The 19,266-nt window shown below is 39.4% G+C and overlaps 1 protein-coding gene across 9 annotated transcripts in view; it reads right to left on the bottom strand.

Annotated features, from left to right (window-relative positions):
• The window catches only part of Marchf1 (membrane associated ring-CH-type finger 1), a 780,423-nt gene that overhangs the window by 139,914 nt on the left and 621,243 nt on the right, over positions 1-19,266 (bottom strand). For all 9 annotated transcript variants that reach the window (XM_052752369.1, XM_052752365.1, XM_052752371.1 and 6 more), the window contains one exon: positions 14,733-14,783. In XM_052752369.1, the coding sequence (XP_052608329.1) occupies positions 14,733-14,783 (51 nt within the window). The remainder of the gene's footprint in view (positions 1-14,732; positions 14,784-19,266) is intronic.

The following is a 19,266-nucleotide window of genomic DNA, read 5'->3' as shown; positions in this document are numbered from 1 at the left end:
CACAGTGCCGAGCTCTCTTCCTGTGAGTCCAGTCTTCACTCACAATCTCCCACAACCCCAGAAAACCACCAATTTATATAGAGTTTGACATCGAATATCTTCTTCATGCCACCTCAGAAGTTCATTACACTGAAACGTAAATATTTACAAAAATTAAAAATGAATCCAAGGAAATCTCATTTAAAATAAATTGCTTTTGGTGGAAAGAAAAGCAAACCTTCACGTTTACTTGCTCGTTTTTCTTTACATAATCTGAGAGATGATCAGTGATGAGGGATGATTTCCAACCCTGGCACCAAAAACTTTCAAGTTGTTCATTTGCTTTTCAGAGTTACAAAGGAAAGCAAACACTGGCTTTAACTCTAGGATGAAGTCTGGAAAAGACCTTCCCACATCATACATGCCATGCCAACTACTACGACAATCAGTGCTGTCATTAATTCTGTAGGGCTCATTCATAATCAGTTAGTTCAGTACAGCCGAACTGGGCTTTAAATTTTATATAATTGCCACTAATTTACGTTTAACTAGCCACCCGTGGTTAATGGCTGCCACACCAGACAGCAATGGTGGAGAATCAATACCAAGAAATTCCTACTGAAAATCAGCTGTACAGAGTATTTCCCCGACAAAAAAGTAAACATTTTGTTCCGGGACCTAAAGGGGCCAAGGCTCTCAGAATTACTTTCTGTATGACCTGTAAAATGGTAAGAACTACTGACATCATTGGAAAGGATGGACGGTTTAAAGACATACTATTGGGCTGGGTAGTACCGTTTGCTGCTAAAGTTCTTGCCTAGCATGTGCAAAGCCTTCAATTCTACCCTTAGCACAAAACCAAGAAGAAACAAGACAAATAATATCCTTAATTCATCTTCAAGTATGCCAACCTACATTAATGTACAAATGAGGGAATGAAAGAAAATATACTGTAACATGAATCTTAAAAGTTCTTATTAATAAAGAACAAACTTGAGCCAGGTATTGGGGTGAACTGGAAGATCAGAGAACCAGAACAAGCCACAGCTACCTCACCTCGCCGGATCCTCAGCTGGTCTTGTTTCCTCAGACTGGAGGCCTCTGAGTCCTCATCCAGAATGGGTCTCAGCTGAACTGCTGCTAGAAGCCTGAAAGCTTAACCAGCCAAATGCTTAACCAGGCCACATGCTTCTAGTTTATGGTCTTCACACCTTATATACCTTTCTGCTTTCTACTACCATTCCCTGGAATTAAAGGCTCGCTTTCTGGGATTAAAGGCGTGTGTCACCATGGCTGGCCGTTTCCAATGTGGCCTTGAACTCACAGAGATCCAGAGGGATTTCTACTTCTGGAGTGCTAGGATTAAAGGTGTGAGTGCCACCATTTTCTAGCCTTTGTATCTAGTGGCTGTTCTGTCTCTGACCCCAGATAAGTTTATTAGGGTGCACAATATTTTGGGGAATACAATACCACCACATTATACTGTCGAAGAGTTTAAGTTAGGGTGGTCTATTTAAAAATGTCAAGGTTGCCACTGTCATATTTATTCTTTTAGTATGTTGGCTTTATTTTTGCTTTCCTTGTGCATTCCCGAAGACTGGTTGGCATGACCTAATTTCTGAGTTCTTTGGAGGACCTCTGTGTGGCTGTACAGTGCATCAAGAGATGTGGACCTTCTATACTATGAATGTAAGGTCAGGGTTCTGCAGCTAAGAAGATTCAAAGCACAAAGATGAAATTCTAATGCTAATTCCATGCCCCACTGGGTATGACACCTGAGCTAACCTGCAGTCTCATTTCTACACTTTGGTCCTGCAAGCATGGAGCTTCTGGAAAACAAGCTCTATTTTTCAAGTAAAATTCTTTTGGTCCAGACTTCCCTGGGAGTCCTCATCTTCCTAGGGGATCTTCAGGGTGGCGACAGAACATGAAGAACTAAATGGTTGAAGAGACTACCTGTCTACTACGATGTTGTGGGAGATGAATTACTATTGATGCTAACTTCCTTGTGAGTATTCTCTTCAAAACTTTAGTCACAAGAGCTAACACAGGGCTTGGAAACAGACCTTTAAAAGCCTGAGACAAATTTTCTCGCTTTAAAAATGAATCCCCCCAGCTTTCCAATGTGGCTCACATAAAAATACATTTAAAAGGATTTCCAAGTCTTCTAGTGACTAGAGAGCTTTAAAACCGAATATGTTTGTAATGTTGAAAAAGGACGAATGCATAGCTCAAGAATCACAGAGAAAATGTATTTCATACCCTGATATTTCTATCATTTGCCAGAATACAACACGAGCCTCTCATCCAACTCCGCAAGCTGACAAATGCTAACTTGAATGGTAACGAATACCTCCACTTACTGATGTTCTGTTAAAAAGACCTCAGAATGACCAAACCACAGTCACGGCTTCCAATATTAGAACTCTCTACTGTGTCTCATGTTGAGAGTATCCCTTCTTTGGACCAGAATTTATAAACCTACAGAACCCTAAGTGGTACCTTTAGTAAACACACATTAGCCAAGTAGATTACTGGAAATGATCATGACTGGGATAATGTCTATTGTTACCCATTAATTTTTGGACAAAACTAGGGATCCCCCAAAGGCAGGGCTTTGCCCTATCTTATGTACGTTGGTACAAAATGGGATGTACTCTATGAGACTTAGTCTCCCTTTCCTGGGCTGTCTTCTAAGGTGATAGCTCTGATGCTACCCTTTCTAAGGCTTTATAATTGCACTGTCAAGCAGGCAGCACCTGGCACGTTGTGGTATATAAGTCCCAGCATCATACATTACTGTCACAGCGTCTGAGTCCCTGAATGTGAGATGATGTTAGGCAGGACCTGTCCTGCATTAGTAGATCAGAAGACCTCTGGGTTCTCAGGAGGTGGTACTGGCTGACAGTGTGAGGAAGTTCTGCTGCATAATAGGAGCAGGGAGAAATATATTGCTCCCTCTAGGATATACTAGGGAAACTTTGACTTGCACTTTTGTGGCTATAAATGATCAAATACAGTAATGATAGCCTGCTGAGGGGTTCTAGCCAGATCTTCAGGGAAGCCCACTAGAGCAGCAAACGTCCTAACAAAAGCTAACAATATAGAACACACATGCGTAAATAAGATGGCATCAGTCATCAGTGCCCCATCAGTCAGGTGCTCAGATGTTTGTTGATGAACTTGACTGTTCCCTCTGCCTCTGGCTAAATAACAACATTCTTACCCAGAGATCCATACACTCTATGTCAGCAGGTCACTGTCTGCTTGACAGAGATACTGGCACTGCCCCCTTTCTTCAAGAACAGATTGGTTGACATTCGGTATAGTTTATGTACCAGAACTTCTCTACGGCTTTATGTGAAAATGAGGTGTATTCGGTCATAGTTGCCATGGACAGGCATGGACATGGTACTTGCTCTGAGTCCATAAATTCCATGATAAAGATGCATGAGTTAAATACAACAGTCTCTATATATTCATTTAATAAATATTTATCAAATCTGTCCTACTTAAAAATTTTCTACACACTGAAGAAGCAACACTGAGTGAAGAAAGAAATTATGCCCTAAGAGCCAATAAAATACAATGCTATGGGTCATGATGAAAATTTTAAGGGGAAATATAGTTATTTGGCTTTGTTGTGCACACTCATGATGGCAGCATTGGGGAGGTAAATCAGGGTGGTTGTAAGTTTGAGGGCCTAGACCAAGCTACCCTTCTTTGAGGAAACAACGGAAGAGTGTGACAGCCACAGGAAGTCTGGAAGTTTGAATTCCAGATGCTCCTCTCCATCATCGGTCACTTAAGTGATCTCTTCCTTCTCTTCTGTGATATTCCAGGGAGTTGGGAGGGAACCATGTCATGGGGTACATGGAGGAAGCTGGAAGGAAGAAACAGGGGGTGGATGGATCCTGTGTCATTGCAAACGTGTGAAATTTTCAAGAATGAAGAAAAAATTAATACAGCATTTAAAAGGGAAGAGGAAGCAGAGATAGGTTTTTACTGAGAAGATGAAATTTGAAAAGATAGAAAAAGTGAGAGGAAGCTGATCATGCTGATAGCAGGCATCCTTGCCTCCCCCTACCCCCTTATACAGGGAACAGTACTAAGATTATAAGAACAGCACAATCACCCTGGGCGTGCTAAGCGAGTACTCTGCCATTGTTCTATGTTCCCAGAACAACGATGATCTTTAAGGGAAGCAGCAGTGCAGAGGTTAAGTGCTCTGAAGGAAATCCTGTTTGAGGAGCAGCAAGAAGTCAGTATGCCTGGAACTGAGTAACAACAGCAAGAGAAAAAGAAACACTGTTAGGGAGAGAGCACCATTCCCAATGATGACTTCTTGGTCAATGTAAGGGCTTGTTTGTTTGTTTGTTTGCTTGTTTGTTTATTCAAGGCAGGGTCTTAGTATGTAGATCTGGCTATCCTAGAACTCACTGTGTAGACCAGCCTGGCCTTGAACTCATAAAGATCCACCTGTCTCTGCTTCCTGAGTGCTGGGAATTAAGGCATATGCCACTACGCTTGACTTAAAGGTTTATTTTTGTTCTGAGGGATATAGAAAATGTTAATGGTTCTAAACCGTAACAAGATTCTGCCTAATCTATGCTTGAAAAAGGTCACTTTGACTGTTGTATTAGGCATAGGCATAAAACTAGAGAGCCGGCAGGACAGCTTGGCAGGTAAAGGGGTTTGCTGAACAAGCCTGGTGACATGAGCTCAAGTCTTAGAACACATACAACGGTGGAAGGAGGGGCCTGAGGCCACAGAGTTGTCCTCTGGACTTCCCGTATGTGTCATGACATATATGCAAGGCCAAAAGCAATAACAATACATTTTTAAAGAGACACAACGCCAATGATTTCATCACATCACTATTTAACCTCGTGGTTTTGCTATCTACAGAATCATGGTCCATCACACAAACAGCAACAAGTTCTAATAGAGTGTTGTGCTACATGTGCTATGTATCTTAGAGAAAGATGAATACCCGATCTGGCATGTGACAGGAGGTCAGAAATTTGTGATGTGTTATTTGCAACATTCATTATAAATGAGGATCAAAAGTAGTTTACGTTCATGTGGCATGGACATCAATATATATTCATGGACTTGGCTTATGAACATGTGCTGTGGGATGGTCTGTATGTCAAATGTGTTGCTGATTGGTCAATGAATAAATCACTGATTGGTCAGTGGCCAGGCAGGAAGTATAGGCAGGACTAAGAGAGAGGAGAATTGAGAGAACAGGAAGCTGGGTGAGAGAGATTTGTCCTGACTGTGGGCCAGGCAGGAAAACTTTAGCTACAAATGGCATCCAACGTGGTGGCAAGAGTTTCCACCTAAAAACTTAGAAAAAAGATTCTAAAACGGAGCTAAAAACAGTTTCCTAATTGTCTCTCTCAAATGAGCGGCAGCTGCCGGTTTGAGCTACTGGTGGGTTCCTAGCGTGCGAGCTCGACCTGCAGTATGGCGGGAATGAGGCCTCTGCAAGTGGCACATTAAGCTGCATGGTGGATTTAGACTTTGCTAGCACAAAACAAAACAAAAAGAGTATTTTGGGCTACACGCTGCTTGGATAAAAGCATAGAGACCCACGATAACTCCCAGAGCTGGTGGTAAACTACCGCCGCCATGTTGGGAAGCTGAGGTGGGTGGAGCCAGCAGCCATAGCTGCTGCAGCTTAAAGCAATAGATTCACAATAAGACAGATTCAGATGTAATAGTTTAAAATATGTGTAAAATATACGTAGGCTTGAAAGAGACAAAAAAGGTGATATATACAGTTATATAAACAAATACATAGTTTTAAAAAATAAAGTCTTTAAAGAGACAGTAAAATTAATATAAAAAATAAGCCACGTGAAGATGAATATTACACAGAGAATCTGGATTGTGTTGTCTTTGGGATTTTTAACTGCAGAAAAACATTTGATTGTAAAAGCTGTTGAGTTATGCCAAAATGTATATTTTAAAGGTACCTTGACTTCAAAATTTGGATATAAGGATATGTTGCTTTGGAAAAGAGTCTCTTTTGTTCTCACAGAAAGCCAAAGGCTATGGATTTGTTCCAGATTAAGATACATCAGGTTTGACCAGCCAAGACCCCCTTTAAGGTCTCCGATGACACCATGGCCCAGATGATCCAACATCCAGAACGATTTGAAGGCAACTGGCTCAGACAATACACCCTCATGGACTATTCCATAATTCTAAAATTTTCTTTGTTTCCCCAGAAGATACAGCGCCCCCCTCCAGCAGGAAGTAGTAAGAGAAGCTACACCCAAATTCCCAAATATACCAAGCTGACTTTGGAGATGTGTAAAGGTTAAAACCTTCCTTTTTAAGAAAAGAAAAGGGGAAGTGCTGTGGGATGGTCTGTATGTCAAATGTGTTGCTGATTGGTCAATGAATAAATCACTGATTGGTCAGTGGCCAGGCCGGAAGTATAGGCGGGACTAAGAGAGAGGAGAATTGAGAGAACAGGAAGCTGGGTGAGAGAGATTTGTCCTGACTGTGGGCCAGGCAGGAAAACTTTAGCTACAAACATGTCAACATACAGATTGGAGGTGACCTCAATGGCCTGACAATTTTCAAACACAGGAGTAGTCCATTATATTGATGGTATCATGTGTTAGCAGATCTAGGGATAGCTAATACTCTGAATGTTTATTACATGTGTACATTCCATAGGGCAGTAAGAAAAAAGTCTACAAATGTTCAAAGACAGTTCAAATGCACATGTTTTAGGAACTCTGTGCATTTGTGTATGCTAGTGCATTTCTTCCTAAGTGAAGAACAGACTTCATCCTACTGTTAGATACGACCCAGAATGCTTGGCAGGAATCTGAATGTTGAACGCATGACAAGCCTCACTTACAATAATTCACAAATTCCTTTGTTAGGTGACAAAGACTAGTTTTGAGGGAGCTTGGATGAGAAGAGGTTCTTCAATGCTCGCAGCTGTAACACAAGCTACATTGATCTCAGACCAATAATAAACGGCGAATTTTGAGTTCCCAGAAGTACTATGATAAACAAAAATGAAATGTAGGTTTGATGTCAACCATCAAAAGTGTATAGTTTCTATTTATATTTTAATTTATCTTCCATACATACACAATTGAATCTCCACCATGTCTGCCCTATCCAAATAAAGTGTTCTATTTAGAAAATGGAAACACAAATAAACTAAATATACAAATGGATAACTGAAGGGAAATTTTTGATGTCATAGATAGAGGTAGCAGATTTCATCAGAACACATGAGAATTCTCTTTACCATGTAGAATGTATAGTAACTGCTTAATTGTCATATACCATTTAAATCTACTGAGAAGCTGGCTCTGGAGGCAGGGTAGAGCCTTGTATTTTAGATCCAGGTGTGTTTGTCTCAAGGTGACCTCCAAGGCCTTTTATGTAGTGAAAGGCTGCCCTCTGGCCCTGTAACAAGAGGACAGGAAAGGCAGCAAACAACTAAGGGTTCTAAAAAGTTCTGCTTTTATACAATAAAAGGGTAAACCATTTCCAGCAGAGGCATAAACATGCCTGGAGTGGGAATGGAAAACCAGAGCTCAGCCACAGCATGGCTGGAAAGGACGCTGTGCCAGGGACACCTGAATCATGAACTCCAACATGACTGGCTACTTCCCAGTCACTTCTGCTGGATGTGTGTAAACTCGAATTCGATGTTATTAATTCTGTTTTTTTTCTCTCAATCAGACTACCCAAGTCACTTATGTCATAAGTTGTAAGCACTTGAATTGATGATATTTTCTATCAGCTGCCTTTTGTTATCTGCTACTTGCTATTTACTTTAAATTCTTCTTTCTGTACATACAATAAACCCACTCATTCGAAACTGCCAAGTATGGATATTGTAGATCACTCTCCCGTCTGTAGAGAACATTACTTAAGAAGAGGCCTTGACCTGCTCCTGGACCCTAGGAAGAACAAAGAACAGAAGGTGGGCACCCGTGGACCATGTGACTAGATCTTGTGACCAGGTTACATTGTCTGGTATAAAGTACAGTAATTCAGTGAAGAATGGAACTTGCCTATGATGAGGAGGGGTGTTTGAGGCTACCAAATATTTTTCACACTCCAATTCAATGCCCACTAAATGATTTTAGCCACTGTCAAGGTCAGAGTCACAAGGAAAGGAAGTTAGAACCATTTTGCCATGAAAGAGACTTTGGAAGGATGGTTCAGAGAAGAAGATGAATTGGATTTTGCTTGACATTTACAATAGTAAAAGCTCACTCTTTTATCCTGTCATTCTAGGTTTATTCTTTAGAAATTGTAACCAGTCATCATCTACAAGAATATATAGATCACATGAAGACAGAAGATAGAGCAGAGAAGATACTGTCACAGTTGTGATGAAATCATTTCTAGTCCCTTTGAACATATGTGAGTCTACGATTCTCTCAATTTCCATGTAGTTTTGTTTCTAAAATTTTACAACTGTGGTTCTCTTCGGGAACTTGTCACTGTGGCTTTTGGGTTATTTACTTGCATTAAAAAAGTGCCAGAGTGCATAGAAATCTCCCTGTCTCTGAAAGCTGTTGAGCCAGTAAGTGGCCAGTAAAAAATGAAAAGATTGCTCCCTGGCCTCCAGAAAGACAAAACTACATGTCTCCCATCAGAACAAGGAGTCTTTTTTTTGACTTCTCATTTCCTGAATTTCTTCTATCATTTCAGCAATGTTTTCTCCCACTTCTACTTGCCTAGAATATCACTGCAAAAATCCTTATCTCAGGATCTTATATAGCAATTGGCCTATAATACATCTATGTGATTTTATTAAAGTACGATATTTGAATCCGGATTTTATGGATGAAATTTTGGCTTAACCGGTCTGAGCGTTATTAACCTATAAAGTCATGAGATTAGATGAGCACTCACAAGGAATGGACATACATAAAATAAAGTCTCAAGCAACAAGAAGCTTCAGGTTTTTGTAATAGTCCTCAACACCTTTACTAATTCAACTGAATTTGTATCCATTCACTCAGCTTTGGTCTCAAGAGGAACCTAGACTGAGGATCTGTGAAAATTCTCTAGTTAGTTCCATTTATTTCTCAATATAATATATTCTTTTACTTCATCAATACATCCAGGTTATCCTCTAAAGGTGTGCTGTCTGAGGTTATAGCTGATTTATAGGTCCCTTGTATTACCAAAAAGGATTTCTTAGTAAATCAGAACATTAAAACCTGCTCAGTAACACAAATGCTTGGCTTGGCCTCAGCTGAAGGCATTCCCGGTATATTTTACACGTTAGGAACATGTTCAGCTTGACCTTGCTAAGAAATGCTTTGGAATCTTAAAGGCAAATCTTGTGAAATATGTAGCGATAAAGTTTTCCACAAGTCAAATGAAGCATAAATTTGATCACAAGATAACACACATTTAAATGCTATGATCCACCCTAATAGCACATCCTCAAAGGTATTTGCTGAAGAAATTGTTTCGACTACATTATTCATCTTCTTTTATTGTGAAATGAGCTGGGGTAGTCATATAAGAGAAATCTTTAAAAATACTATTTTAGAGCTATATAACATTTTCATGATAACCTTATAGAGGATATTTCCAGGCAGAAACCAAATGAAAAATTTAGATGAAACCTGTCAAGTCAATATAGTCTGGGGAATATACTAAGAAATTATGAAAACTCACTGAAGTATCATTTTGTTAAGGTAGTCACTTTTGAATTTCTTTTCATAAGTGAATTTGATTTTATGAACTGCTTTGTGCACAAACCAAAAACCAGACTTTATTCAGTAGAACAATTTTGTGAACTTGAATGGAACTAAGTTTCTTTCTCTGTGACAGTTGCTTTTGAGAGGATTCTCTGGTAAAGCACATATTGTTGCTAGCTGAATAAAATGATCCCCTATCATAGAAAAGGTGAAGGACATATGGGATTTGGCTGTGTTTTAATCTTTAGGGACTTGCAAATCATGTGTGTGCTAAAAGTAGTAATGAGAACTAATAATGTATTAAAAGTTTCAAAATAAGTGTGTGTTATAAAAGTGAAGGTTGCTCTCTTTACACAAGATTTTCTAACAATATCTTTTACATTGTTTCAAACTATATAGATTAACTATAGGTCTTGGATTAACTTTAATATATTAAAAGCATACCGTCATTACTAAAATAAGAAATACTAAGAAAAAAAACACAAAAATGTTGTGGTAGCACCTGTCTATAATCCTAGCACTTACAAGGCTGAATCAAGAAATACAGAGGTAAAGGCCAGGCTGGTATATATAGAGAATCTATAAAAAAGAAAAATGGTATAGTCTAACTGTCTAATATTGTTAAGACAAACAAAAAACATAAGCTTATAAAAATGTCAAAATAACCTGAAATCACAAAATATAATTGTTACTGAACAATTCATAGGTTTATTCAGAGATTAATTGTCAGAAAAATTTATTCAGAGGTTAAAAACTAAAAATGTGATTTTAATGTTCGCTAACAACTTAGGTTTATTATGCATTTATTATATTGTGTATATATTATGTAATTCTAAAATGGCAAATATAATGTTCACATTCATCCTTGTTCACCGAGACAGGATAAAGGCTTGAGGACCTTGCTGACCATTTTCCAGGCCCAATGGCACCTGTACAACCACACTAAAGAGAATGTATTCAAAGTGTTTTCATAATAGCTCCTTGGCTATTTTATGTTGCCTTCTTTATAATCTGCTTCCTCCCTTCCAAATTCTTGTACGTACTTATATTCCCTTCAACATGTTTCCTAACAGCTAACTACATCACACATTGAAGTCCTTGTTTATGTACACTCTTCTAAGAAACTCCCTTTGAGCTATCCTACTGCAATTAAATAAAGATAATCTTTACCACTCCTCACAGCCTCTGCACTCCTTTTCAGGACGGCGTGTTTGGGGTCCCCTTGGCCATGTTTACTGTTTGAGATCTAAGGGTCCTCAGGCTTGAGAATGTAATCATATCCCAGCTTTGATTTATTACAGTGAAAAATTCAAAAGAAAATAAGCAGAGAAAATGCACGTGGGCTCAAGTTCACAGGAACAAGCAGCAGGCGTCTAACAAAAGCAGAGCACAGTTCCCCAGGAAATATTTTATCCCTAAGAAAAAGGTGATAATGGCACCTGTGCAACTTCGTCTACCAGGGAAACTCACTAGAGACTGCTGGTCTAGACTTTAACCGGGGCTGGTCCTCTGGTCACTCATTTGCTTCACTCATGCAATTAGTTCAGGCTCCCCGAAAGAAAGCATGTGCTTGGGATAAGCCACATGTTTTGCAGTTCCAGCCCGGTGAACTGGTGAAATCCATGAGTAGGACAGCACTCCACCTCCGAAGTCCAAGTTCTCAGATGCAAACAGCAACCAAACGTGCCAGCAGGCCTTTTGGACTTTCAGATCTGTTAAGTGTTTTGGGCACATGCTGTTGTAGAGTGTATATCTTATGTGTGTATAGTGTGTATATACACATCTATACAGAGTATGCACATTGTGTATATTCTATGTGTGTGCACATATATTGTCCACATATTTTATGCTTATATGCACAGTAATATTATACATTTTCTCTCAATTCTGTCCTTTGAGCTCACTGAAGATTCAGTCTACATTTTTATTGCTTCACTATTCCAGCACAGAACAAGAGAAACATCCAGTAAGAACTGTTGATTGGAAGGTCTGTTCATTCATTAAGGAATGAGAAGACCCAGGTGGGGGGCAGACCTAAGGATGCGGGAAGTTTTGCTATCCTATCCTGGAAGGTGTTCTTACTATATCCTGAAACATTCCTGTATTAATGGATGGAGTTTAGCACAAACTAGAAAAAGGGTAGAGAAGACAGCCAGTGTGAGTTACACTAATGCTGGCCTAAAAGCATTTATTGTTGTTGAATATAAAACATTTAAACTGAAAGGAATATACAGTATTTTTAATGTCTTCTTCATCTTATCACTGTCTAATTTAATCTGGTTCACCTAAAAAAATAAACAGTGCATACATTACAGTCTCAAATTCATTGACCAGAGAGAGAGTCCTAGGTGCTTTGTTGATGCTGTCATTGAGGTCTAAATATTTGGAGCACCACAGCTAGAGAAGCTGATACTTACACATGGCTTAACCATTTTTCAAGAGCCTTACCAAGATATATATGCTGCTGCTCTTTCTCCATTTATAGATAAGCTATAAAGGAAATTTAATAACTCTTCTCAGCAGGTGCCCTGCTATGCTATCCATGTTCTTTATGACTCCACTCTACTGATTCTCAGACCCTTGAAAATTACAATATTTTAACATAAACTTATTTTGACAATCTTAAAGGATGAAAGTTCTGTTCCAGTTTTGATAATTTCTTCTCTAACACCTGAAAATGAAAGAATTCAAATATTTATAGGTTTTGTCATTTCATACTCAGTAGTCCACAGGATTATTGAAGAGTTTAACATTTAGTATTTCATAAGAGTAATGAGGACCCAGTCATGTATTTATCACTTTTGACTATCATTCTGACACAAATACAAGGAGAGTTGTATTGGGTTAAGAGACTTAGATTCACAGAAATCTACCAGGGTGTGATAGTTGAAACTGTTCTGTGAGAGAACTAAGGTAAACAGAGAAAAGATTTTCATTCATGTCCAAACAAAAGGTCAGAGAATCTTTAAGAAGTCAGAGATGGGAAGGGACCTTTGTGACTTTATATACTTTCTAAAGGAATTAGCTAAAAGGCTGAAAATTGTGAACACATTGCATTTTTTCATACAGCAGTTTGGAAAGAGGATATATTTGAGCTCCTAGATCATGGCAATTTGGTGTTGTAATAGAGCTGCCAGCCCCAATACTAGCTTCGAAGTTGTTACTTGCTCAACATTAATCTGTTCACAAAGATGCCACTATTTCATGGCTCTGGGTGGGCTTTCTCCTATGAGGCTTGGATGACAGGCATTTAGAAGATGGTTTGTTAATATAAAACAAAATGAAGAAATCCTTCAGGTGACTAGCTTTATCATGAGAGAGTAAGTATCTTAGTGAGTTTAGGTGATTATCTCAGGAAGCAACAGAGGAGAGCCCTGAATTTAAGATCTCATCCTTCGAAGTGTTCTCAACCAGAAGGGCACATTCCTTCTCAAATATCTCAGAGGATTTGAGGAACTATGATTTGAATGTAATTCAAATTGAATGTAGTACAACTTGAAAAAATTCAAAACAGTGATGTTCTATCATATTTTCATTACTATAACAAATACCAGAGACAATACTGTTTTCAAGAGAAAAGATTGTGTTGAATCACAATTTTGGAGACTGAGTCAATGACTAGGAATGTCTATTGCTTTTTGACTTTCAATGGGGCAGGAGGAGGGGGGAACACATCACAGTGAGAGTTGGTGGTGTAGCATAAAAAGAGCAAGGGATGGGGCCTTCTCCAGCAATACCCTTCTAGGGCATTCCCCAAATGGTCTACCAATCTATCACTCAATTGCACCATGGTTCTACTATTTTTTACACTATCAAGCCAGAAACACATAGGCTTCTGGGTAACACTTACTCCAACTACACCAGTTTTGAATCCTGAATGTTTTGCAAGTGAGCATATGAGTGCTTGTGTTCTGGATCATCTTTCAAAGAATGGTATGTAGGCATCCTAGAGAGCTGGTAGCATTGCAGCACAGAGGTCTTCCATACAGAGAAATGGGCAGAAATGTGTGTGTTCAAAATTGGGGATATATTCCTGGAAGCACCCAGTATGTGTGCACATGCTATCCATCTGTAAGGTTTGTACTCAGGAATCCAGCTGAAGAGAATGATGACACTCTAAAACTCCTACTTCTCAATGAGTAATGAAGTCATTCGCTCCTGAAAACTAAGCAGAAAGTGGAGCTTCTCTAAACAGGAAACTGGAGTTGGCATAAAGTCTAATGTTTGTTACTCATTTCTAGATCCACCATGAGAAACTAATGGAAAATTACTAGTACAGAATTAAGGCTGGGAACGTGGAAGTTCCCTGGCTAGTGAAAGACCCTGACATGGAATTTGCCCTCATGTAACTCCATCTTGCTCCTCACTCTCTTAGAAAAGCAGAGTTCCCATTTTGAAAAATGGCTGTGCATTATATTTTAAATCCCAAGCACCATATCCACCCATCATATGGCACCCGATTTTAATGGTTCAGGATTTTTTTTTGTATTAGTAAAAATTCTAGAATATTTGTACAGATTCATAATAATTTCATGATTCTGATTCCTGGTTTGGACTTAAAGTCAGCCTAGAGAGTATTTTGATTTTTATCTATTGATTCTGTAACCTAAATATGGCCCAACTAAAGTTTTTAAGAAATGGATTTCTAAAAATTATCCAGATAAAAATGTATACATTTTGGTGAGGTTGACATGAAATCTTGACATTTTCAGTCCATGTGAACAGTGCCATGAGTGCTGATGGCTTTGATGTAAGAGTGTGTTGTCCCTATGTGTTTGAAATGGAGGGGAAAGGAGCCACAGTTCCCAGGACAAATCTGAAAGTGGACAATTACCTTCTGTATCGAGAGCAAAGGGGAAAAACAGCATTAGCTGAATTGCACGAAAGCATGATGTTTCCAGCAGGAAAAGTGCGAAAGAGTTCAAGCCATTAACAAATCATATTTGAGTACTTCTCCTACATTACAATTACAGGTCAAACCTTATCAATATTCATTGAACTCGTGAAATGGAGAAATCAATAAATGAGAGAGATTTCACCTACTTTTGATATGTTGCTTGATCGACTTGCTGATCTCCCCGGGGACTTTTCATTCTGAAAAAATAAAATTAGAAACACTGATTAAAGGAAAGGGTCATCCAACCTGACATCACCAAGAGGAGACAAGGCAGCATTGCATAGGTTTATGAATATTCTCAAGGTTCTGACTGACGGACACACAAAGAACTTAAGCAAAATGACTTTTAGAAGATTGCATTTTTCTAGTACATTGCAGTACACTGTTAATATATTCCAATTAACTTCAAAGTAGCAATTATACTAGCAATATTTGTTTACATGAAATTATTCTTTCTACAAAAAAAACGCACTATGTAATCTCTTTGCAAATTAGAAAATGGAAGTCCAGCCCATTGTTTTACTTTTGCTTTAGCAATCAGAAAATTATGAGTAAATTCTAATTTCCCACGCAAGTAAATACCTTGTGCTAGTTGTGTTGTAGAAACCTGCAATTTGTGTTCTTGGAAAACACATTTTATTGGCCTTTTCTGTCATTCCTCATGCTTGTAAGCACTTGCTCTTTAAAGTTTAAAATGCTCTAAGTTATGTCTTAAGATTTAAAACTTAAAAATGTTCTAAGAGTGTATGCCCTGCTCTTGCTTCTTAAGCAATTTGTAGTTTAGAAGAGAAGGTGCACCAAAAGTGCTTTTGAATGGCATTTTTTTTTTTACAGCATGAAATTTTAAAGTAAAAAGTGACCTTAAGGAGCTCAGCCTCTTAGTATGAAGGCAGGAGATTCTTTTCTAGGAAATTAAAGACTTAAGGTCTAAGTCAGTGCTGGCCCTGAACCTCTGACTGCTGCTGTCTGCTTGCTATTTCTATTCTTCCAATTATCTGTTGGAGGATAAATGAGTGGAAAACCGAGTTTATAGACATGCATGTAGTGTGCAGAAAGTGTCAACTTAATGCTGTCTTCTTGACAGGAACTCACAGCAGCTGTGTTACCCACAGAAGAACAAGCCAAAATTCCTGCATAGATGGGAGAGGTGTTCTTCAGGCCCCAACACATACTGAGCGGGCAGTTGATAGCTGCTGGGGGAGGCAGAATTGTTGTATTTGAGGATATGGGCACTGGTAGGCTTTCCAGCTCCACTGGACAACTCTGGATGGCTCCAGACCAGTCCAGTGTGCCTGAAATTTTCAGTGATGAAGACTTGTGGTGACAGATTGCTGTGGTGGAAAAGTGTGCTACAGTCATTGAACACTGTTGCTGCACTATACGCAGATACTCCATCTGAGCATGTGACATCCATCTCCTGTAACCACTGACGTCACCGAGGAGCATGTTATTACAGACTGAGACGGGTACAGAGATGTGATTAGTTATATCTCATAATAGCCTGGGATCCAGCCTAGGATGAATGTGCATGCTGCCCACAGATGTGCTCCCCTGATTAGCTTCTTCTGGTGATGGAGAATGGTGCTTTGCTCCTGACAAAATCAATCCATCTTCCTCTCTCAATGAAATTCAGAGTTTTGACAAATTATCGTGTGGAACAGTAGCAAATAAACCATACAAAATAATAGACTTTGAGGGGATGCTTGTGGTAGTGATAGTGGTTATTTTGTTTGCCCGTTTTTCATTCATATGGCATTTGAGATTGTGGTTAAGACATGATAAGTGATGCTGATACACCAAGAACCAAGAAGAATAGAAAATGTAACGTAAGTGTCCTTAACTATTCAAACTAAATAAGCCTTGGTGCTAGTTTGAAATAAAACAGAGGGTCAATTCAGTTCCCAATGGAGAAGAGCTCACCACAGCAATATGTATATACTCTGTGCCAAATAGCTTCCACTCAAGGAAAGGAAGCATCCATCTGATAGTTTGGTACCTCAGGGAGCTGTTTAATATGAAATCTATTGTCCCCATTTTCTCTGAATATAAGGTCAGGCACTGACTGAAAGAAGAAAGTGAGCTTAGGGAAAGGCTAACAGTTTCCATGGCCAAATTTTCTAGCGTTCTATGCCAGCTCATGGAAAAGGTAAGCTCATCAGGGAAAGTTAATGGGCAAGGCATCGTGGAATATATTATCCCTGTGTTGGTAGGGATTGGAAGTGAGAGAGTGCCTTGCCATCAGATATATGGCAGTATACTGGAATTAATTTGAATAGCTGTTTGACCTGGGTGAGCTTGAATTTCATTGCTAGAAAACAGGGAAGATAATTTCTTCAGGATTGTTATAAGAATAGAATAAGATATGAAGACAAACACTTTTCATATTACAAGGTTATGGGTTTTTTGTTGTTTGAAGGCAGAAGAAACACCCAGAAAGCTTCCCACCAGTTTAGGGTGGTCATGCAGGTTATAGGAGTCGCAATTTTCTCCACCAACATCTTGGGTTCCCTGTCTTTCAATCCTTGGATGGATGACATCCTGGCATGTAAAATTTAAGGAATAGAAACAATTGGATAGCCGATGGGTGTGCTCTTCCCTGGGAAAGAAAGACTGTTTTTCCCACCGTCAGCATCTCCTGGTCATCTGCTGTTCTTTGGTAGAATGTACACCTCGTAGGCTTCCCCCATCCACTTTAGCACGTCTGTTGTTGTTCAGCTCATGCGTATGTGGTCGTGTCTATGAGAGTTTAGGGGTGTAGCTTCTGACATGACTAGGAGACACGATCTCACAGCGAAGTCCCCAGTCCTCTGGCTCTTACAATCTTTCCATCCCCTTTTCTGCAATGTTCCCATACCAAATGGGCACCCCTAAAATGTACATGTAGTAACTTATACAAATTGGTAAGTTTAAGAAGGTGTGTGTATATACATGTGTTCACGTAACAATAATTAATGAAAAAAGGCATGAATTTGAAAAGGAGCAAGGAGAGATATATGGCAGAGTTTGGAGGCAGGAGAAATGAAGGGAGAAATGATGTACTTATAATCTCAAAAATAAAAGAAAAAAATGAATATTTCCCTACCCAGGATGACGGGATATTGTGTTCTTGCTTTGGAAGCAAAACAGTAGAGGGATTTTTCTCTCCTGAAAGACTTCCAAAGCAATCTGTTCATTTTGCTGCTAATTAACTGGGTGGCTGGATCCATACTATTGAAATGACATATTCTTCTTTGTAGATTAATCAATATGGTAGTCTTACCTTGTTATGATCAGTTTAAGTATTTTACATTAGATTAAATATAAGTTGTCTCTGAATCTAACACAGCTTACTGCTACTCAAATTACAGTGACCATGTAGGTCAGGAGAACTTGGGACCAACAACACTTTCTGTCTAGTTTGTATGAAAAGTGTAGGCTTTTTGAAGAGCAATGTTGGATCTTAACATCATTCCAAGCCACAGAAAGAAACTCAGAATTTCAAAGGTGTATTTTTAATATTTTCCAAAGGTATCTAATTTTGGCTGGTCCTGAATATATCTGATATTATTAGTTTTGTCATTACTATACTGAATTTTCTTTCAAACTCAGTCTTGCTTAGTACAGTGGGATTTGTATGTGCTGTATATGTATGTGTGAACTTGTAAGTCCAAGTGTGTGCTCACCTAAGTGTATATGTGCAGAAGCCAGAGATGGAGTTTGGGTGTCTTTTCCACCTTATCTTCTGAGACAGTTCCTCTCATGGAATCTGGAGCTTGCTGTTTCAAATACAATGAAAATTTAGGAGACCCATGGGACCTGCCCATCTCTGTCTCCACTCCCCAGTGCTGGGATTACAGTTATACATCAACAGGCCCAATTATTTAAATAAAATTTATTTATTCTATGTGTTTCTTACATCATCTATCATAATTCCATTCATTTCCAGTTCCTTAGTGTCTACTCTCTGCCCCTGCACACCCCCCCCCAATAAAACATTCAAGAGAGAAGAACTAAGAAAATAAAATGAGAAAAGTAAAAAATAAATAAATAAATAAAAGGGGGGAAGGAATTAAAAATCTCATCATGGAAGCTGCAGTGTGACCCAAACAAGTCACGCTATATACCCCATTTGTCCACACATCCCTACTTTCAAGTGTTTATTGCAAAGAGTCATTGGTCTAGTTTGAGGTCCCAGTCTCCACTACACGTTTGATGCTGGGCCCCCACTAGGACTCTTCCTGGACTTCCAGCTGGTGCCCTGTGTTGTGCAGATCTTGCAGCTTTGGGTCTGCGGGTCAGGTCCCTTCACATCTCCAATAGATTATAGATGGGGTGAATGTTGGGTCAGGCCAAGTCATAACCCTGGGTCTGGGCCTGGGCAGCTGTAGAGTTGGTCCATCAGATGGGAAATGGGGTAGCTCTCCCATGATCCCAGTTTTGGGGTTGGCTCAACTTCACCTGCTCTAACCATGTTGGCTCTATTGTGCTTCCCTGGTGAGGTCCAGGGCCTTCTCTCCAGGGTGTTGTAGCTGGTGGGGATCAGAGATGACTCTCCCACTCTCAGGACCACAGGGCCAGCTCTCCCGCCTGCCTCCAGCATTGATGGGCAGGGGGTGGTAGGGGAGGAGAAGGAGAGCACTTCTCCCCTGCCCCTGTTGCCACAAAACAGATTGGTAATGGGGACAGCTCTCCCATGGCCAC

Source organism: Peromyscus californicus, unplaced genomic scaffold, assembly GCF_007827085.1.
Source record: "Peromyscus californicus insignis strain IS unplaced genomic scaffold, ASM782708v3 Scaffold_23__1_contigs__length_62951481, whole genome shotgun sequence".
NCBI lineage: Eukaryota > Metazoa > Chordata > Mammalia > Rodentia > Cricetidae > Peromyscus > Peromyscus californicus.
Note: the sequence above shows the minus strand (reverse complement) of the source record. Positions and strands in the feature narration are given on the sequence as shown.